Below are 22383 nucleotides of genomic sequence, written 5' to 3'. Positions count from 1 at the left end.
CAGCTGTGTGTTCTCCCATTTCCTGTTTGTGCCAATGAGAGGCGGTCCCTGTACTCCAGAGACACTGAGGGGTTTTTCAGGCAAGATTGGATTATAGCCAGCCAGCGTAGATGGGCTTGTGATACTTACTTGACTTTTCTTTGGCCCTCGGATGAGGACACTGGACCTGAGGTGAGGGTAGGTTTCCGCTTCCTTGGCCGTCCCGGTCCCCGTCTGGCTGGGCTTCGGGGTGTTTCCTCTTTCCTGCTTGCAAACACAGATTTAAACAGTGAGGGAAAGAGAGACAAAGTCTGGGATACAAAAACATATCTTAACTCAAAATGATGGTGCAGCAAATAATTAATAAAAAAGTATCATCTGATACTTGAGGACAGTTGATTTTTAAAGTTTGGATTACTTTTGAAATCTCTGAATGCAAAGGGCGGGCATTAGTAAGGAGGATAGAGCCACACTCACTGATGATCGTGCTTCCTCTGAAGTTTGGCCAGCTCCTTTTGCTTCTCTTTGTAGCGCCGCTGTAGCTCAGCCAACTTCACACGCATTGCAAGTTCAGGACCGTCTATTGTTTCCATGCTACCTTTGGCCGGGCACACCTGAGGGGCACATCATTTATGGTTATTTTTAATATTAAAAACATCCTAAAATCAAAGACATTTCAACTTGATAGGGGCATTCCAATTCAAGGCGTCAACACCGGGATCTTACTGGTTCATTGCGAGGTGTCCAGCTGCATTTCCTACGTAAATTGAGGATCCTGCGGGCGGGGAAGTGTCGCCCTGAACCACAAGTATTGCCTTCCTCAGAGCCCATCTCCAGAGCACGGGCAGTGGCCAGGGTAGCAAGGCTCTGGAGGTCAAACATCAGCAGCTCATCATCTGTAACGGGAACAAAATTATTGTTTGGGTCATATTGTGTCAATCCATGCTTGATTTTAAGAAGAGATATTTGAACAAAGCCTTAAAATGTGCCTAAATGTCTAAGTAAAGAAATGTGGCATTAAAGATGTCGCTTGTGATATGGCGGATAAATGGTGAGAAAGAAAGAAATTGTGCAATAAACCAGAATGAGGAACCGGGGGCATATTGTTTACGAGGTTGAATCAATGTGGAGTAACCGGATGCCACTATGTCAAAGACCATCTGGGCCAAGCTCCTGTATATTCCTATCCACCTATGGAACTGACTGGACTGCCATTATGGACTAAGATAAAGGCCGAATATGAGGAGTTGCAGTGTTGTGACAAAGAAAGAATATGACATTTTGTTTGTGTAGTAACACTAGTAACACTATCTAGAATATTTCCATCTATAAATAATAATTATCATCCTTTCCACTTGTTTTAGTGCTTGTTTTGGTAAAGCCTATTGTTGTGACTTGACATGTGCCACTTCGTTGAGCTGTCAACACTATCGCATCACAAAGACAACATCAGTGACTCTGGTATCAGTTGATGATACCCTTTGTATAGAACCCTCTTTTGAGAGCAGTTCAATGCATTAAGATGCTGTGGTAAACACAACACATCCTTTTGCATGAATACAAAAAACACATGGTGCTTTGAAAAACAAGGACGCTTTTAAAGGCACTTTAAAACAATGGCGTCTAATTAGCCAGGCAATGCTCCAGGGTGCTGAAAACATCGACTGCTTTTGTGATTACACACACTTTCAGTAACGTGTGTGGGGGAGAGAGAGGGAAGCCAATTGGTATGTCTCTCTCTTTTTAATGTGCGTATTTGCAATTTGGTGTGTGCGTTTGTGCACTTATGTGGATCAAACAGCGGCGGGATGGAGAGACAGAGACAGCTCCCTGAGGAAAGCTGGAAGGGAAAGAGAGGGAGCGAGAAAGGGACGTGTGCACCCCTCAGTAGTTGTTCAGCCCTGTCCTCCTGCTTCTACTACCTCTCCTGAGGCCTGTGCATCGTTAGAACAGCCTTTTAGAAAATAAAAGTGCCTTTTAACACACCAAAGAAGAGAAACGGCAAGCAGGCATCTTCTCTGGGGAGATGTTGCAATCCACCAGAGGCTCTCAAGACCAGCAGGAAGAGAGGAGTATCTGGGAGGGAACGCAGAGCGACGGAGGCTAGGCCTGGGGGGGAGTGGGAGTTTGTCTCAGAGGAGAATGAGGGTAAACTACGGGAATTAGGTGCATTGTGCTGATAGCATTGTGTTCTTGTGTGCATGTTGATGTGTGTTATGTGAGTTAAGGAAGACACACTGTCCCTCACCCTGGCTTTTTCCACTGGTGCGCTTTTGCTGTTGTAGCTCCAGATCTGCCAGCTCACTCAGGAGCTCCATACCGTGGTGGGGGTTGGGCTTTGAGGGGACAACTGACGGGGTGCTATGAGGATACAAGGGGAATGGAGGTACGTCTGTGCAGAAGGCAGCCGCAATCAGCAACTCCAGACTCCAGTAGCAGGGGACCAGAGGTTTTGTGGGCGCTGCGACGGGTTCCTGGTTCGGGCTCGGGGCAATAACCGAGGCAGGGGAAAGAGACACAAAATCCAGTGTGGTGTCATCAGGGGTCATCTTGCTCTTCTGTTCCTGGTCGCTGTCCTCTGCTCCCTCAATGGCCGAGGACTGAGGCCCAGGAGCTGCAGGGGAAGCAGGGTCAAGCTCGATGATGGTGGGCAGCTCTGGATCCTTCTCTCTGGTCCTGTTGACCTGGCCCTCCTCAATAACCGCTGCATCGTCATCTTCAAAGGTGATGACAACTTCTGGCCGTTCAGGCTCCTCTGTTGAAAGCGGCATTGGACACAAAGCAGCCTCGCACACTGGGCTCTTAGCAGGGGGGCACACCTGCATTTCTTCCTCAGCGGGCCCCTGCTCCTCCACCTCCTTCTCTCCAGGCACATAGTTGGATGTTCTCACCGCTGCTACGTCTTCCTCCTCCCGCTGTTCCAGAACTCTATCAACAACTCTTTCCTCCTCTGCATTCTGCACTTCCTCCGATGGGAGTGGCCCTGGGAGGGGCCTGACAACCACTTGGCAGTCTAGCTCCTCCCCCAGACTGGAGAGAGACTCGGGAGCATGCTCAGCAGGCTCCACTTGGACTGATTCCAGATCAGCTGGCTCAGTGAGTCGAACATCCTGGGGGGAGGGCCCGCTCCTGTAGCCCATGGAAATTGCAGGGTAGGTGTATCCACGGGGCAGGTCTATAGAGAGAAGGAAATATAGATAATTAAATCATTAATTGTCAATATAAGAGAAATATTTCTGATATAACTCTCTCAAAAATTATTATTATATATTATTTCCTAAATGATATTTGGCTGATGAAAATTGTATGCAAATCAAAAGTCCTTTCACATCAGGGTCTCTCTCAGATTAGTCCCCTGGCTACCTTTTGAGGTGATGAAAACCAGAAAAAGGAAATGCATTCCGCCTTAATCTCCCAGCAGTAAGAAGGGTAGAGGACCACATGCAACGTTGTGTGCGTGGGTTTTTTAAGTGTGCCGGGCTTTGGTTTATCAGAGCACCTGACACAATTCCTCTGGCGTGCGGCAGCCAGGCATTAATGATGATGAAGAGAGTGCGGGGCCGGGGGGGGGTTTCTCAGTCATTCCCGAAGTAACGGTAGTGAAAAGCCCCAGCTCAGCCAGCAGCCATTTTCTGTAGCTTTGAGCTGTTCAGTCAATCAGGGGTTTGCCAACAGAGCCAACCACACATATTACCACACCACCAGCAGAGAAAAAGGATCATTTAAGACAGTAGCAATTCCAATTACCACTGGGTATAATTTACAAAGTAATACAAATTATTTTTCTCTTTCTGTGTCTGCCATATTTAGTTTTAAATCTCAAACTAAATACAAACGGCATGTTATTTGATGGCTTTTAATGAAGCAATTGCATGCAGTCCATGAGAGGCGGCTCGAAAACGTTTAGCCACATTTGTATTTGCATATACATATGTTTCCTTATTCTCACCAGGCTCCAGACACTGTGGGTAGTCCTGAGGGGGCTGTCCCTCTCCTCGCTTGTCCTGGGATTCGGCCCCTTTGGGAATCTGGTGTGGGGCAGGGCTGATGGCAGGCGAGTGAGGGGCCGCTGCGGCAGGGCTGGGAGCAGGGCAGGGTGTAGAGGGAGTGCTTCTGGGATGTGGCCGTAGTGAAGGGGATTGGCAACAAGGGGACAGGTGAGTGGCACAGGCCCCGGGGGGAGGGGTGTTCCTCCGAGGTGCGTTATAAGTGTAGGGCTTGGCAGGTTTGGACGTTCTGGGTTCTGAAATGAGTTCCTGTAGTTCCACAGAGGGCTCATCCGGCCCTTTCTGCATCTATGGCATTTGAAAAATTGTTATTTTCACATTTAATGAAGGGCCGCTACAAATCTAGAAGATCTAAAACATGTGAATTCATATTTTGGCACTGTAATTACCATTTGCTTGCAATATTGACATTTAAAGCTACTTGCTCTGCTGCCTATATTCAGTGATTTACTCAATCCCTGTTACAAAGTCAGCAAATCCCAAAACATTTTAGGTGAGTTAAAAATAGGCTGTAGTCATGTGAGAGAGTGAGGCTGACTCACCCACTCTGCTTGAGACTTGTTATATTGTATATGTGTGTATATATAGATACAAATATACTGAAATGGTAATGTTTCCTGCATTCTTTGACTTATAATCACCTGTGAGTTTTGAGTGGCATGATGTTGGATGTCGATGCCATGCGCAGCCCCATGCTGCTGCTGCTGCTGCTGCTGCTGGGTTTGAGACTGTGGTTGTTGCGACTGGTGGATCTGGTGCTGATGTTGATGCTGATGCTGGAGCTGTTGGTGCTGTTGGAGAGCGTACAGCTCCTGTTGCCGTAGAAACTGGGATCGGGAGTACACAGCAGGATGCTGCATGTGGGAGGGTGGGCCCCGGGCGCCATACACAGGGGGCCACAGCCCTGGCTGCTCCATCACATCTAATGAGAAAAAGGAGGAGGATTGTAACGGAGGGGGCTACCTTAGAACAAAAAGACACGCACGTGCATACACACTTAGGCAACCTTTTTCCTTTGGATTCAACACAACATTGTGATATTCATATCCTTATCCTGTCATTATCTACCTCCTACACACCCATTTGTAAGACAGTGAAATCATTATGGATCATTTTATAGCAACCACAAATGTGTTCAGAAAAAATATTTTTGACTTTGCAGAACAACATCTCCCCAGGCAGCTGCGATCCCACACTCTCCCCCGCTCTAAACAGAAAGCTGTCTCTTAAGAACTGTCTTGAGAATTTGCTGGAATGGCGAAAAAAAAAAAGTCATGACAATGATGACATGTGAACAGATGCGGTTGGCTGTAGTTTGATCAGAGGTCAAAATACTGGACTGGAAATGTTTGTCTCACCGGAGCATTCAGTGTGGACTTTCCATCCAAAACTCTGACCCGTCCAGCAACATTAGCTGAAAAGAGTCTGTGAAAGGGCCCAGCAGGAAGCTCAGTTCCCATGTCTGTGTCGACAACCTACTCATGTTGTGGCTTCAAGGACCAGTACAGCTTGGTGTGGGTGTTATGACAGAGGTTCAATTTCCGAAGACGTGGGTCTCCAATGAAGTAACCCCAAAAACCTGTTCACCTTTGACTCGTCCCTTACCCCTTTTCTCAAAGACACACCAACAATACATAGATATGTTTTGTGGAAGCACTACCCCTCTTGGCTAAAACTCCTGGTGAGCACAAAGGGAAACTTACTATCCAGGATTGTGAGCTAATTATATGTCACAGCCTGCTCACTGAATCTTTCCCGCACTTTCACACTTCCCCTTTCTGTGACGTGGTACTCAGTGTGTGCATGTGTGTGGGGTTGCTCTGGATGAGTACTCGAAACCAATGAAAGCCCTATTCCTGCTGGGCCGAGCAGGTGGTGCGCAGGAAATGTTTGAATTGTGGTGTGTGTGTGTGTGTGTGTGTGTCTCTGAATGGGCCCCTTAAAGGGAAGTTCATCAGCAGTCTTCACAGGGAGGGATCCTGTGAAGACTGCTGATGAACTACCAACAGTTCTGTTAATGTTAACGTTCATGTGTGAGGCTGTACATGCATACACATTCAAAGTTCTTCAAAAGTAAGCTAGGGTATACAGAGGAGAAAGCAAAGTTATGCATACCCAGGTGATGCGTTGCATGGTTGGAAGGCTCAGAGGGCAGGACCACCAGCTGGGCAGAGGGGTCCTGAGGCAGAGGCAGGACTGGCTGCAGAGGGCCTGACATGGCTGTAGAGAAACCTGGGGGTAGATTCTGGTGCAGTGCTGAATGACCTATTCCTGGTTTATAGAAAGCATGTCAGGTTAGATGTATATACCCACCACATAGTGAGTAAATCACTGTTACAAATATACAACGACCAACTACCAATCATAATCACTTCATTATAAAATCAATTCTAATCCTGACCGTGAACAATTGAAAACGTGCTTAGATTTAAATATTTTTCTCTCTTCAGGTAATGTAATATTTCAGCAGCTGTATTATGCACCACTTTGAAATGACACATAGCTCTGCAGGCACTAAAGCCAACTCAAAATGTTCTGCTGAGCAAGAATAATTGACCTGTAGGTCATCAGAGCGTATACACACCTTTGTGTTTTAACTCTTCCATAAATGCTTAAAACACTGCCTTATTTACATGATCTGCAACACTGTAAAAAGTCACACTGTTGGAATAATCTTAATTTCTTAAGTACTCAATATTACTTTACCATAAGAGTGTCCTGTCATCCAGAGGGATGGGCTTCCAGTTCTTGGCATCCAGTGATGGTGAGCAGAATGTGCAGCAGGATCTCCTAATTGGCCAGACTGGAGGGAAGTCCCTCCTGGGACCATGAGATGAGAGGTGAGGTCTCCATGACAGCTGTTGGAGGGGTGGATTCTTGCAAACTCCACCCTTTCCTTATTATCCCTGGCATTAGGTTGAGACAAAAACAGAAAAATACAAATGAAGTTTCTGAAATTAATGTATTTAACAGGCTTTGAGCAAAGGCTTTTATTTAGCTTACCTGATATATGCATCTCTCTCTCTATCCAAGCAATTCAAACCCAACTGTTCCCCACTCATCCTTTTCCTCTCCTCTTCGGTGGGATCTGAGGGATACATGGGGCGGGGCGGTCCTGCAAGAGAAGTATTAGCTTAACCATTAGCTTTCACCTGGTAAGGATATGTTCCCAAGTCCCTCACCATTTCTCAAAACACTAATATGACTCCCAAGATACATAGTGACAGAGTGCTGCAGGTTCATATTAGTTTGGCTCAGTATTCCTTGCATCTGTTTATTAGGCAGTGACTTCTACTCCTTACCTTTGACTGAGGGATGTACCCTGCCCTGTCGGCTGTTTGGATGACCGTCTGCAGATCGACATGGTGGCTCCCTTTGTCTGGCCACAGCCACTGCAATTCCCACTGGTGGTTGCCGCACCTCGCTTTCCCCATGTCCTGTGTCTCCAATATCCCGGCCTCGCCCGCTGTAATCAGAGCGCTCGTTGTCATTGGCTGGGCCCTTTCTGGAAGGTAGAGTTTGTTTGTTGCCCTGCATGGCACAGCTCCCCCCAGCAGCAGCAGCAGCTGATTTGAGGCTTCCAAGGCCCCCAAATGGGCTTTTTTGGGAGAGAAGCAGTGGCTGTTGCTGGTTGCTATACTTAAGTAAGCTTTTCATGGCACTGCTCTCCCCCTGAGTTTGGTCCTGGGGCTCAGGTTGCTGCTCAGGTTGCTGCTCAGGTTGCTGCTGCTGCTGCTGCTGCGGCTGCTGCTGCTGCTGCGGTGGTGGTGGCTGCTGCTGCGGTGGTGGTGGCTGCTGCTGCTGCGGTGGTGGCTGCTGCTGTTGCTGACTGAGGGGAGGTGCAGGGGGAGGCTGGGGAGGTGGCATTCCTGGCTGCTGTTGTTGTTGTTGTTGCTGTTGTTGCTGCTGCTGGGAGTGTTGCCCACTAGTCACCCCTAACTCTATGTAAGACTTCCCCTGCTCCTCAGGTTGGGACATGTGTTGGGTAGGCCTCATGGCCCATGGTGGCACTGGGGGCTGCTGGTGGTGATGCTGCCCACTGTTGTTGCTGTAGCCATAAGGAGACATGTCCATCTTTCTTTTAAGTTCCTGACTAGTACCCTGGTTCAACTCTGCAGGAGAAGGAGCATCCGGCGCAGGTCGGCCATGCTGCTGGTGGCGTATCCTGGCTACTTTTTGACCATCTCTCTGTAAGGTGCAGCCAACTCCAGGACCTGGGCCATGGGCTGCCCCAGCTCCACTATGTTGGACTATGCTTTTACTTCCCAGCGGGGAGGAGTGTGGTTGGGGTCCTGGATGGGAACAGTCTCTGTAAGGGGAAGTGTTGACAGAATGTGGGACTGAGTGTCCAGCCTTTGGCCCCTGGGACAGCGAGGGTCTGAACACATCCATGTCCACAACACTGTTGACACACTCAGCACTGCGTGATCGTACAACCTGGTGCTGCTGTTGGGGATGTGGAGGCTGTTGTAGTTGGGGAGGTTGAGGAAGCTGTGAGGGCTGAAGATGTTGATGGTGGGCCTGCATCCAATCCGGAGCCTTCTCTGTCTTTCTGTATGTGTGCTGCTGCTGCTGCTGCTGTTGTTGTTGCTGTTGTTGTTGTTGTTGCTGCTGCTGCTGTTGTTGTTGTTGTTGCTGTTGTTGTTGTTTTCTGTGCCAACTACTATGGTGCCCACTGCCTCCATTCTTTTCTACAACCTTATCCTTGGCATTGCCGCCACCAACCACACCAACCACACCAACCACACCGTGGCATTCGGGGTTACCATGTTGGAATGGACCACTGGATTTGTCTCCCAGGCCTGCCACTGATGGCACAAATGTAGGCCCTGTGACTTTAGGTTCTCGCCCCACATTGGCTGGCCCCCTGTCATGTGAGGCAGGGTTGGCTAAAGGAGCCGGAGGGGGCGGACAGAAAAAGTCTGGGTGATGGTGTGCGTGGTGGGAATGATGTGGGTGGTGTGGGTGGCTGGGATGGAGCTGAAGGCAGTGGAAGCCACCTGGGTGTGGATGTGTATGGGGGTGAGCATGAGGATGTTGATGGGGGTGTGCACCTCCCGCAGCAGAACCCATGTGTAAGGTTGGGGCTACTGAGTAGGAAAGAGTGTGGTGGAGCTGTGCCTGACTCCTTTCCAGACAGTCTGAAGGTTGTTCACTGATCCTCATCTCCCCACTTATCCCCTCCTTGCCGCAGCGACCATTACTACTGGGAACCATATGTATGCCCTGGCTACTCCCCCCACCTCCCATAGCCACAAGGACTGTGCCCTCCCCCCCACAGCTGGGCATTGGGGGCTTAGCCCCTGCTCCAGCTCCTGCATCTCCATTTTGCATCTTTCCATTGTGCAAGCAGGCACTGAGGGGCTTGCCCATACTCTGAAGGTGTTCTTTACTGTACTCCATTGTGAGAGATGCCTTATGCCTCTCCAGGGCCCGACTGTTGACCTCCTCCAGAGGCAGTGGGTGCTGTGGATAGTGTGGGTGTTGCTGATGGGAGAGGGAATGGTGGTGGTGTGTGGGCTGGGGCGGCTGGTGGCTGTGGTGCTGTTGCTGTTGCTGCTGTTGTTGTCTCTCCTTTGCCTCCTGTTTGCTACTGGTCCTCTCCTTGTCCTTAGCAGGTACAACTCCTCTCTCCACAGACCCCTCTTTGAGGCCCTTATGGAGACCTGCCCCTGCCCCTACCCCTGGATCTCTGTCTCTGCTGCAGGACCCCTGAGAGTGTCCTGATCCTGCCCTGGACATAGGTGGCAGACTGTGATTGGTTGAGATGAGGGGTGGCTGGGACGGGAGACCTCGCAGATAAAAGTTCTCTGAGAGGAAGGAAGGCAAGACAGTGAAGACAAATGCATTAGTCAAGAAAGGAAAAGGCAATGACAGAATTAGATAGTTCAGCTCTCATGATAGTGTCCCTAGGCATCCTTATATAAATATTCAACATACAATTACACCATACTATGTTGTTTGAATTGGATTTAGATGTCTTATTTCTGTCTGATTACATTTTAATCATCGCCTGCCTCACCTTTTTGCGTGTCATAGAAACGATGCTGACCGTAGAGAACTCCGCTGTTGGCATGGTGATCCAAGTGGCTCATGGGAAGAAACGTGTGGGCCAGACTCCCTGAGAATCGAGGATACCCTGGAGCTGTTGAAACGGATAGCAGAGAGAGGGGAGAATTGATAAGACAGGACAATAACCTCCAAGATGCAGTTATCCAGACTAACCCAGCATAATCCTTCAGGTCCAATGCAGCTGGTGGTGTTCATACGCAAATAAGTACTGGCTCTGCTTGTCATGTTTGCCTTTCCTGCCTGAGTTAAGAATGCAAACAATACAAGACAAGATTGGAGATTGCTGTACGAAATTTGTCTTTGGAATATATGGCTCTTTCTTTATCTCTTTTTCAGAGCTGGCACTGGCACCTCTTTCCATCTGGATGGAGCGATAAGTACGGATTTGAAGCTTGTGTTTACAATGAAGAGAGAGCTGGGAGGGGGCTGACCTTTACTGACCGTATACATCAGGGGTAAAAGGTCATTTCAATGTTGGGCACCTATTGCATCACGCCCATCAGGAGGAGATTTACACCACAACCAAACACAAAACTCCTTTTGCAATGGGACATTCAAAAACACAAAAGACTTTGAAGGGCGAGGAGAGAGAAAACGTGGATAGAGATGAAAGCCTATCGCTGTATTAGACAAAGAATCACTATGACAACCCACTTACACAATTGGGTAACTAAAACATCTAAACAAATAAATATGAATGTAATCAGCCCATCTCTACTTATGTATCATTAATTATTTAACACAATTGCTCTTAATTAAGTACTCAAAGATTCACTTGATTAAATATGTTGCTGAACATTGCAGTGCATATTCTTTACTGAATACCGTATGTGATGTAATATGCATGAATAAACCTGTGTGCTACCCATATACTTGTGGATACGAAAAGCCTACGGAGATATTAATGAAGAATGAGGAAAATAACCTATATGCACTTTCACCATTAGAGAAAGAGTATTAGGGCAGGAAGAAAAGCGAAGGAGAAAAATACAGACAGAGAGACGAGACCAGAGACATGAAGCATCTTTTTGTCCTTCTTTTCAGACAGTATGTCTACGTTCCACCAGCACCACATTAAACCATCTCAGTGACCTCTGAGTCATCTAAAGAAGCTCAGGTGTGTCACATCTCTTTTCCCCTCATTTTGCACCTGCCTCACCCTCCAGCCTCAGTTTCAAACAACTCGCATACATAGTGAAGGAAGGAGGAGGGGGGATAAAGGGAGGAAAACATTGCTGTACAAGCTAAATGAAAGACAGACATATTTGTGTTGGCAAGCGTGCGGCCTGATCCAGGATACGCAGATGTAGTTCATTTGGCTGTGTGTGTGCGCAGCGCTGTGGTTTTAACAAGAGCTCTGGGTGTTGAATGTCTCACTTTCTGCCGGTGGAACAATGGTGTGAGCTGGCTCTTGGGAGGAGGAGTGTTGTGGTGGGCTTAATGACCTCGTCTCATAGCGGCCTCCGCATGCTCCCATCTTAATTAATGAAATGCACAGAGATGGCAAACAGTCCTGCAATAACACAGGAGGTGCTGCTTTCTGAGGAGGGCAATGAGGTGATAATTACATGCCCTCACCTTTTCCCTATTTTTCTTTCTTCCACCTATTTTCTATCTCTCCCCTTTTGTCTGTCTCTTTCTTGATTGTCTTTGCTTTTTTAATGAGTAATAAGCACACACATTTATGCCAATTCATCTATGGTGTGAAAGGGGGAATCCTTTGTTTAAGAAATAAATGTTTCTCTGATTTTGGGAGGGAGAAAAAGCAGAGAGCTGTTCGGTAGTCTTTATCCAAGCTGGGAGGGGGTGTTTTTTTCTGCGGCAGCGTGTTGTTTGTGAGCGTGACGATTGACGGCGTAATCCCTTTTCACAGCGTGGTCTGGCTGTGCCCGATAATGCCAGCCCGCTCAGTTTCAGCATGCCCTCCATTGGGGCGGCAAGAGGGGGACTGCTGGGCACGGCAGAGCCCATTCAGCCATTAATCTGGGCAGGACAAGGGGAGCTGCTGCTGCTGCTGCTGCTTCTGCTGCTGCTGCTGCAGGCGACGTGAGCAGGGTCTTAGTGCAGTCTGCTGACTGCACAGCAGCCTCGCTCTCTCTCCCTTCACACACACACACACACACACACACACACACACACACACACACACACACACACACACACACACACACACACACACACACACACACACACACACACACACACACACACACACACACACACACACACACACACACACACACACACACACAAACGAGTCAGCATCGGCAAGTGAATGACAGAAGGGAGTTCACAGCGCTTGCCCTCTTTTCCACGGGTGGATCAGGGGCGAGCGGCAGAACAAACAGAGCTGCATCCCAGGGAGGGATTTCCAGAAGTTCTGAAGGTATTTCTCACAGCATGGTGGGTTGAGAGAAGCAGGCCGACATGAAGGACAAAGAAGGGGGTTGGATATAGAACAGCACCTAGAGGCAGTGGAGAATTAAGCGTGCTGAATAAGAGGCAGACGACAGAGTGTTTAGTTTCGCTCTCCCTTCCTCACACTAGCCCATACTTCCTCATGTGGGTTTCTTCATTTGCTAAAAGGCAAAATAACATAAGCCCGAAGTGTAAATTGTCAGCACGAAAAGAGAGCATGGCAGAAGAGGACCAAGAGGAGAGGAGGAGCAGGCTGAGCTGCCTGTCAGGTCCGCTAATTGAGAAAAAGTGACAGAACCATCAAGACGCTGAACGGGAGGAGGAGGGGTTTGGTGGAGGAGGGGTTTGGTGGAGGAGGGGCAGTGCTGTGGTGGATCTTTTCAGGTTTGACTAATTGAAAGGAAGGGATGCAGGCTGGCACGAGAGAGAGCTAGAGAAAGATAGAGAGAGTGTGCCAGAGAGGGAATGAAAGAGGCAGGAGTATGGAAAATAAGCGATGGGGGTGCATCTTAAATCCCACAAAGGAAAAAGGCTTGCAACTGCTCACAGAAGGAAAGATGGACAACTGAAGATAGGCTTGGAAAGGCGTATCAAACAGAAGTGGATTAGACAGGTGTGCGCAGGCAAGCTTGTGTGTGTGTTCATGCTTGTGTGTGTCTATGTGTTGACAGAGATATGAGGCTGCAATTGTTTTTGGCATAAAGTAATAAATCATTTGGATTGCAGCCAGCTGGCCTCAGGCCTTCGAGGAGCCCGCAGGTTTTTTTTCCTTTAGTCCATTTTTCTTTTTTAATTTTTCCACTCAGTTGATTCAGGGGGGGTTGTTCATTGTTTATTTAACTGCTCCAAACATGAAAATAAATCTTCCAAAAGCTCAGAGGACAAAATCCGTTTTTTACCAGGTGTTGTGAAAAACATTTTACATTACATTTATTAAAACGCTCACCACAGTTGTTATTTTTATCTGCTGTGTTCCTCCACCCACAATCATATACTGCCACCGCTTTCTCCCTCTCAAACTCAGTGCCAATGAGTCCATGTCTCCACTCAGCAGATAAACAACAGTGTGTAGTACACACAATGTCAATCTAAAGAGAGACTAAAAACACAGAACTATTTTAATTTGTGCTACTCTTTGACATCATGAAAGCCTTGTGATTTTGGTCTTTTCACCTTTTATAAATATCCCGACATTTCTAAGACAGAGTACTGCAGACTTTATTTTTCCCAACACACTAAATCTTGAAACATAAGTCAACACAGGACTTTTCTGTCCCACAGTCACTCTCTTTGCCAAAATGATCTGGATCCAGAGGTCCAACACTGTTATTGGGGATGTTATTTATAGGTGTGTTTAATGTTTAATTTAAAGGTTTGTTGCTTATGCTCCCAATGTGGTCTGTAGGCATGATTGAACTGGCCCTCTTTATAATATTCAGACCATGTCCAAACTAATGTCTGCGCTGATGTGGATTAAGTTGAAAACACTTATTTTTCTCTCTGATGTTGCCTTCTAATGCCAGAATAAAAATGTAATTAATTAGCAGAAGTATTAACTGTTATCGTTTTTATTATTATTATTATTATTATTATTATCATCACTATTACTATTATCTTCCCGAAGGAGCTATTGTTTAGACTAGAGGCTTATTTTTATGGCAGCCAGCAGAATATCTAAAAAAAATAGTCAACAGATGTTTAATGTAGTGGAAATTCAGGCAAACAATCTTGTGATTATTTGTTGATTCAAATCCAGATTACATTTCATTTTCAAGAAAACATTTTTTGAACATTTGTTGCTTTTTTCTCATGCACTCAATGGAATAAACCCATAAGCCGCATGTGTCAATGTTGTTGCAGATCTACCTCCAAATGATGTCTACACCTTTTGTACTGTATCATTAAAAACAAACATTCAGATAGGATTGTTCCCTGGTGTTTTTCTATCACATTTTATCTGACTTTCACCATAATTCTATTTTAAAAGCTTGCTATTGATATTCGTATAGAGAAACTAAGCATTTGTTCTTCAGACACTTACCTAATGTAGACGTATATTTGATGATTATGACATTAAGTGAATGGATGCTGAGTGGCTAATGAGATCCTTGTTATGTATTGCTCGATACGTGGTAGATGGTACCTCTTTAATCTGTGGCAAACGTGTTGGAAGAGTAGCGGAGACAAAGACATTCTGCACCATGACAGGTATATGCCTGAGACATGAGGATCATACAGTAATCTTTGAATACAAATTCGAGCTGCGATGTTCGGATTTGCATGCAAACAGCCACTTTAAAAACACACTGCTCACAAAAAAAGAAGAACATTCTGAGAATATCTTTAAGGTTACAAGTGACACACACACACACACACACACACACACACACACACACACACACACACACACACACACACACACACACACACACACACACACACACACACACACACACACACGCACACACACACACTCACGCACACACACACACACACACACACACACACACACACACACACACACACACACACACACACACACACACACACACACACACACACACACACACACACACACACACGAGCCAGTGCCTGCTCTGCTGCTGGTGGGGTTCTGCTGACACCCGGAGAGAGGAGGCGAGAGTCTGGGTAATTGTGCCGCTCATTTTGATGACTTGCTTTTTATGCAAAACAGGAAAAAGACAATATGCAATTATCTTGAGGAGGGAACAGCTGAATGTGGTTGATGAACAGTCTGGATTCAATCATGCTCTTAGTGCGTTATATGCAATTAAACTGCAATAGAGATAATGGCCTCCATTGCCAACTGAGTAATAATCCCAGTCATAATCACCTCCATTACTTTTATTAGGCTTGGCATTATCATCATCACTCTTATTAATATTATTCTACTTTTCCACAAGAACAAAAATCTTTGACAATGAAACCCTGAAACTATAAGGTAAAAGGAACACTAATGCTTACAAAATTAGTTTTGAGGGAAATTGTCTCCAACTGAGCCGAAGGTAGTTCATATCTCATTCAAATGTAATCGTCCCGTCTCTGTTTATTTGAAAAGGTCTAGAGTGTCAGATATTCTCACCACTGTAGCAGCTGTCCACTGACTCAACCCCTAGTCAGGATATAAGAGCGAGGTGGGTGGGCGTGTGTGTGGGGGGGGGGGGACACACAAAAAAACCTGCATCTCAGCTGTATGTGCCCAATCAGCCCCAAACCAACATCAGGCAACTGGGGCGACGCTGATCAGTGACCACACATACAACCCACTGGCGTTCCCACATGGAGTAACAGCTGGGCTATTCTTAGAAAATAAATACAAGAGGGCTGAAATAGCAAGAGTCCAACAACTTCTACCAGTGTGGTTCACTAGATGGCATTGGGCTGCCATTACATCTTGTAATTAGCAAAAGATTATAAACGTGTTAATCTAACAGTGACAGATGTGCAGTCTCAGAAAAGAAGACCTTGCATTAATAGATCAGTAGGTGGCAATGAAAAGGTCCTACATTTAACTGTCACTCTTAGCATTAACATTTCAAAAATACCCCAACAGATTAATCTCTCGACTTTATCTTTGTCTGACTTCTTGGCTGTATCTAAAAAGAAGTGTGGCGTGTTGAACCGAGTGTGTTTATATTTTCTGTGTGTGTGTGTCAGGGTTCTGTAATCCTAAGCATTGGTTGGGAACTACCCTATTAAGCTGTGATGGAGACACCAGCTGAAAGCTCTGCAATCACTGCAACGTTGTATTAGCCCGCGTTGGCGCGTGCTGCTTCAGAGAGTCTTGAGTGACATTCCTGCTGACGTGAATTGAATACCGCTAGATTCCTTGGCTCAACTATTGACCCTGTGTCCCCATCCAGAAACCATGGCACTGTACTCCAGACCTATTTTGGTTTTCAAATAAAAAGGGATGGAGCCTGGCTCTTGCTGGATGATTACAAGCCTTGCTTTTGTGGAAACCTCAACACTGCCTACAAATACACTATCAGAGTAACAATACACCCTGTGAAGCTCTGTCCCCAATAGCACATGAATATGTGGTCAGACCAGGGCCATGTGTGTGTGTACATGTGTGATTTGAGGTACCTTCATGCGAATGGGGAAACCAGATTTGCGAGGTGCTGGAGTGAGGTCCGCCCCGGAAGGAAGGTGAGGAGGGCGAGGACGGCGGCCGGGAAGGGTGAGACGGGTGGGAAGGGGGGGTACCCAGACTACTGGCCAGAAAGGTCCCCATGAAGGAGGCGGAGGAATTGCCCATCAATCCACTGCCTGCGTACCCAAAGAGAAAAAAGGTGGGAGAGAAAACATGGTTAGAATTAGAGGAGTGCAAAGTGGCCATGAGTGTGACCATAACAAAAAACAACAGATCTAAAAGGATGGAGCCCACTGGAATCACAAAGCCAGGCCGATTTGGTCGTGGAGAGCTTGAATGAGTGTGTGTGTGTGTGTGTGTGTGTGTGTGTGTGTGTGTGTGTGTGTGTGTGTGTGTGTGTGTGTATGTATGTGTGTGTGTGTGTGTGTGTGTGTGTGTGTGTGTGTGTGTGTGTGTGTGTGTGTGTGTGTGTGTGTGTGTGTGTGTGTGTGTGTGTGTGGGAGAGAAAAAGTGTGAGACTCTCCTCCCCCTCACTGACAGTCGGGCCTCTCCCCTCGTTTTCTCTCCTCTCACACCGCCTCTCCCCATGGGCAGACAGAGGTCTCATCTCACAGCTGAGTACACACTTTCTCAGGCTCTCTCCCTCTCGCTCTCACACACTTTTGCTCCCGCTCCCCAGTGTCCCTTTCTCAATTTCTCTCCCTCCCTCCATTATCTTATGCTCTCTGTCTCTCACTTTCATGCCCTCAATCTCTCTTATTGCTCTGCTCCATTTCACCTCCTCTCTGTCTCTCCGCTCTTCCTTTCTCGCTGCATGACTCTGAGAATCCCGTACTTTCTTCTTTGTTCCCATGTTGGCGTTTTACTCCTTATTCTTCTCCCTCTGCTTTGTCACAGTGGCCCTTTCCTCTCCTCTCTTCTCTTTCCCTCCACTGTCCCATAACGATGAGCAAAAACACACAATGCGCATGCCTCTTCCCAACCCTCCTTTTCTTTTCTATCCCTCCCTCTCTCCTGCTTTCTTTCTGACACATCGCATTTCTTTGCTTTGTTCTTTACCATAATGATGGCACCAGCAGAGCGATCTGTCCCTGGCTGGCTGAACTGTGTGTTTAACAAGACTATGATGAGTAATTGACCATTCGTAGCGACGCCCGTGTGACTGGGGGCTGATTGTCTATTATGCATTGCTGGGCAATCTGGAGAAAACACACTGATTAACCACTGCTTAAATTACATTCCCATTACGCGCCCGCCAGTGCACTTGAGAGAGGGGTCTAGGTGCCCGACTCTTTGCACATTCATTTCCCCCAAGTCACACTGCCGTGAAGTCTCATGCATATGTATGGTGCCTGGATGAGAGCACACAGGCTCATACTTGCACAAACTCACACATTGGTGTATCATACATTGTGCACACAGGACTGGCTATGAAAACGTTGGGGAGAGCAACATGGTTCAAATTAATTATCAACCATTATGACGAGCTGATCTAACAAGGAACACGGTGTGGTTTGATTTCCTTAAAGCATGAATCAGTTCAAACATGAATCGATCTTTTTTTTCTCTGGGAGTGTGAGAACAATTGCAAGGAAGTCGAAATCAGCCAAGCGGTGAGCGAGCGCATACTCTGCAGACAGCAGGAATAAACCCATCAGTCTTGAGCTGGCTCCTGCACCGATGGCTTGTGGCTCATGGGCCAGAGCACAGGAGCATTCAAATACCACGAGTGCACACACACACACACACACACACACACACACACACACACACACACACACACACACACACACACACACACACACACACACACACACACACACACACACACACACACACACACACACACACACACACACACACACACACACACACACACACACACACACACACACACACACACACACACACACACACACACACACCTCGAAACACTTTGCACCACAGTCCAAGACAGGTGGAAATCCCCCACAATCCCCAAACATATTCTTCCTCAGAAACCACCTTAAAACCAACCGTGTGTGTGTGTGTGTGTGTGTGTGTGTGTGTGTGTGTGTGTGTGTGTGTGTGTGTGTGTGTGTGTGTGTGTGTTACTAAATAGCACCAACATTAAGCATCAAGACCAGCACACCTACCTAAACATTACACATGTGTATCCCAATTTGGGATCAATAAAGTATATATTATCATATCCCTATTCACCATACATAATTTAAGTGCTATACATGTAGGTTCTTTATTTGAGTAATAGATTGTTACGTACAACAGCACAAACATGCTTTGAAAACTGTTTTTATGACTCAACCTCAAAGTACGCAAAATGTATTTTAGATACCATGCTAGGGAAACAACAAAATACTTCCTCTACTTAAAATATGTCCAGGAGGCAACCACGTCAAAATGGGTGCCATAGCAACATCGTACATGTTGCAGAGATGTAGCCTGATGCTTTTCTCCTTTTCAGACCCCATTGCCTCTTCCTTCTCTACTGCCACCCCCTATCACCCCTGACCCTGCAGAGCGCTCCTGGCAGAGATCTGTGAATGAGGGTGGGGTGTGGGGGCAGTAGGGAGTGGATTATTGGCAGTATGCTCGCCAGGCACCCACCCAGACACCCAGGGCTCCTGTATGCCACCGCCCACAACTTTGCACACTTCTCTGCCCTCTCTTTCTGCCAGTCGCCCCCAGGAACCCAAGCTTTCCTCGGTGCCTGCGGCTCACATAAATCAGCTAATCCTCCTGCATTATTAACAGCCTCGCCCCAGAGAGAGAGAAGGGGTGAGAGAGACAATGAGAGTGACATGAGAGAGGCCATGAAGCCCCTCTTTACACACCAAGAGAGGAGAGATCCTCTGCCAGGAGGACATGGGGAGGAGAGTTACAATACATAAAAAGGGAATGTCATGATGTAAGGCAAGGGGATCTTTGAAATTCAAACTGATGTTCGGGAGAAAGGCATTGAAGAAAAACCTTAGGAGGGTCTCAGATCAACTCATACTACGCCAGGAGACCGCTCAGTGATCCAGGTTGGCCATAGAGTCTGACCGTTTCTACTGGGAGAAGGGCAATCGCCCAATCTCATCTAGTGCAACATAATAATGCAGTAGCCTTCACCTCTGTCACATTGGCTCTGGCTGACTCCACAGTCTGTCACTCATTAAATGACCCCTCCCTCTGTGCTCTGTCTATTGTTTGCCACCTGCTGAGAAGTAAACTGTGCATGATGCGCAAACATGCTTTTCCCTTGCAATTTTCTTAAGCGTTTTCATACCACTGTGGAATCTAAGGACATGTGCAACACTCACTGTTTTAATAGGATGACCTCCCTAAACCCATTTAAAGCTTAATGAATCAGAGGTGTTGGTGAGAAAAAACACAGGTTATTAAAGAGGGCTGGTCTGCCTCGGTGTAGGGGCAGTTCCAGTTTAGGTGCCAACCAAAGCAGTGCGGAACAAGTGGAGCAAAGCTCTGGGGCATGACAGCACCGGGGCTGGACTCACCATAACTGTTTGTTTAGCAGCTTATTAAATGGTGACATTGATGCCACTACCACACCAGCTCCTTGTAAAAGCTGGTTTCTTAAGTGGGGCCAGCAGTGCACTCGTATGGTCTCTTAAGGAAATCGGGTCATGTGCATCTTAATCAGTGTCGATCCCTGACAGCAATGAAGATTATTCCTATGAAAGAATTAAAGGAGAGCGGGGCATTGGGACGGGTAACCCCACCTTCCTCACCCTGACACCGTCACTAGCACAGTTGTGTTCAAATTGGTTCAAATGCACAAACACTAAAACAAACAAGTAAATATCCCAGAACCTGTGGAGGTGTTAAGTGCTACTCCACCCACGCTCCAGTGTGGAAGTGTAGGGTGAAGGAGTCCAGTTTGTGCACAACAACCAAAACACACATGCACAAATGGTAATGTGGGCGGAGGCACAGGCCCCTGTGCGCGGCACGGATGAGCAGCAGGCGGGAAGGCGGAGAATGAAGGCCCAGTTGTCATGGGAACGAAATAGAAACAGCGCTTGAGGCCAGGAGGCTGAATGCTAGCTATTACAACAGCAGTGGGCAGATGCAGATGGTCAGTGTGCTGCTCAGCAACAGCCTTTCTAACATACCTTAAACCCCACCCAAGTTCCTGCTCAGCACATACAAACCCTTCTCTGGAATTTAATATGGCAACATGTGTTCATTTGTGGGATGGGAGCAGTCATAATCTTTGCCCCTACTTATAGCTTATGGGTGAGTGGTCATTTGGTGTCTTAACAAGGATTTAAACAATAACAGGATGTAAACCCTAACCCAATGGGTAAAAAGGACAACAAGCACCCACCCATAACGCGTTCTTTGTATCCTTGGAATCAGATACATATTTGGTCTGGAAGAAACACACACCTGTTCACACTCATTGTTCGGCATATGAGCACACTACACGTACACACACAGCTCAGATCTACGACTATGTCTATTGTCTAAAAGAAGATAAAGAACAATTATTCCCGGGGTGCATCATATTTCTCAGCCTGCTCTTGAAAAGTGAGCCAGGTTAGTCTGCGGCTCTCTATCTTATCTGCAGATGGCAGCCTGAAGGGACGGATGGACGTGTCGTCTAGACAAGGACACCAGACAGACAACGAGAGTTGAGAGTGATGGTGACAAGAGAAGAAAAGAGACAGAAAGAAAATTGCAGGTGTGACGGCATCAACCTGTTCTCCACAGCTCAGTGATCAGCCAGCACAAGAGAGGGAAGGCTAAAAGAGGAAGAAATGCATGGAGTTGGAAACAACACACACACACATACACACACATACACACACCCTTTATTAGACCTACGATCACAAGAAGTTGAGGTTGCACTGTCAGCGGTCAGCGCCATGTTCCGGAGCTCTTCAGAATGCACCCTGAGCGATCACAGCTCATACTCTTCCAAACTCACATCCAAAGACAGAGCACAAACCCCCTTCTTTCTTGTCTTAAATTAAATCAACAGGTTAGGTAATCGTTTTATTTTCCAAAAGCTGTCTTTTTTCAGCGTCTAGTTGAATTATAGCTGTTGCTTCCACTGCTTTAACTGACACCGCAGGAAAAGACACAATGACATGTATTGGTTGATTATTAAAAAGAGGGTTTCTGATTGTAGGCAAGTTCGTTATGGTTTGGCTCACTCGAGAAATCTAAAGAACAAAGCTTCCACTGCTTCAACTCTGACACAGCAAGACAAGACACAACAACATGTATTAATCACATATTTGAAGAGTGAGGGAGTGAAGACCCAATGAAGAATTAGACAATTCAAAGTTAACTTACCAAGTAAAAACATATTGAGCAGGATATGTCTTTTTCATCAGAGTCTCCTACTGATATAGTTCCATGTCCCAGGAATTCAGACGACCAAGAACAAGTCACTCAGACTTTCCACACATATTCATTCACAAACACACAACGAAATGTTCTGACCCTCTCTGAGACTGTACACACCAGCAGCCCCAGACAGACTGCACGCTACCCTGGAGGGCCGCTGACTAACCCAGCGCCTACTTCCTCACAATAAAACACAGAAGGAATTTCAAATGGCTACTAAAGAGGGGGGATTTCCTTCAAACAGTCAAAGCCATCTTGAAAACATTAGTGCAACTGTAGCCAGATACCTCTTCACTTCAGAGACAAGTGTTTTTTCTGTGTGGGTAGTTACTTGCCCCCTGCTTTACAAATCCCCTCCCTGACTTTATATGTGTTGGGTTGGTGGGCGTTTGAATGGTAGGGCTAAGGGAGCGGGCCCCCCTCTACAAC

At 46.8% G+C, this 22383-nt stretch overlaps 1 protein-coding gene across 3 annotated transcripts in view; it reads right to left on the bottom strand.

Moving 5' to 3' along the window:
* Positions 1-22383, bottom strand: part of LOC117450937 (BAH and coiled-coil domain-containing protein 1) — a 68633-nt gene that overhangs the window by 14322 nt on the left and 31928 nt on the right. For all 3 annotated transcript variants that reach the window (XM_071204036.1, XM_071204038.1, XM_071204037.1), the window contains exons 3-14: positions 16587-16769; positions 10009-10131; positions 7289-9796; positions 6990-7101; positions 6693-6892; positions 6102-6257; positions 4628-4908; positions 3929-4274; positions 2228-3154; positions 706-875; positions 457-593; positions 130-243 (exon numbers count right to left, since the gene is read on the bottom strand). In XM_071204036.1, coding sequence (XP_071060137.1) covers positions 130-243; positions 457-593; positions 706-875; positions 2228-3154; positions 3929-4274; positions 4628-4908; positions 6102-6257; positions 6693-6892; positions 6990-7101; positions 7289-9796; positions 10009-10131; positions 16587-16769 — 5257 coding nt within the window. The remainder of the gene's footprint in view (positions 1-129; positions 244-456; positions 594-705; positions 876-2227; positions 3155-3928; positions 4275-4627; positions 4909-6101; positions 6258-6692; positions 6893-6989; positions 7102-7288; positions 9797-10008; positions 10132-16586; positions 16770-22383) is intronic.

This window comes from Pseudochaenichthys georgianus, chromosome 8 (assembly GCF_902827115.2).
Source record: "Pseudochaenichthys georgianus chromosome 8, fPseGeo1.2, whole genome shotgun sequence".
NCBI classification, from domain to species: Eukaryota; Metazoa; Chordata; class Actinopteri; order Perciformes; family Channichthyidae; genus Pseudochaenichthys; species Pseudochaenichthys georgianus.
The sequence above is the reverse complement of the archived record's forward strand: the minus strand, read 5'-3'. Positions and strand labels throughout refer to the sequence as shown.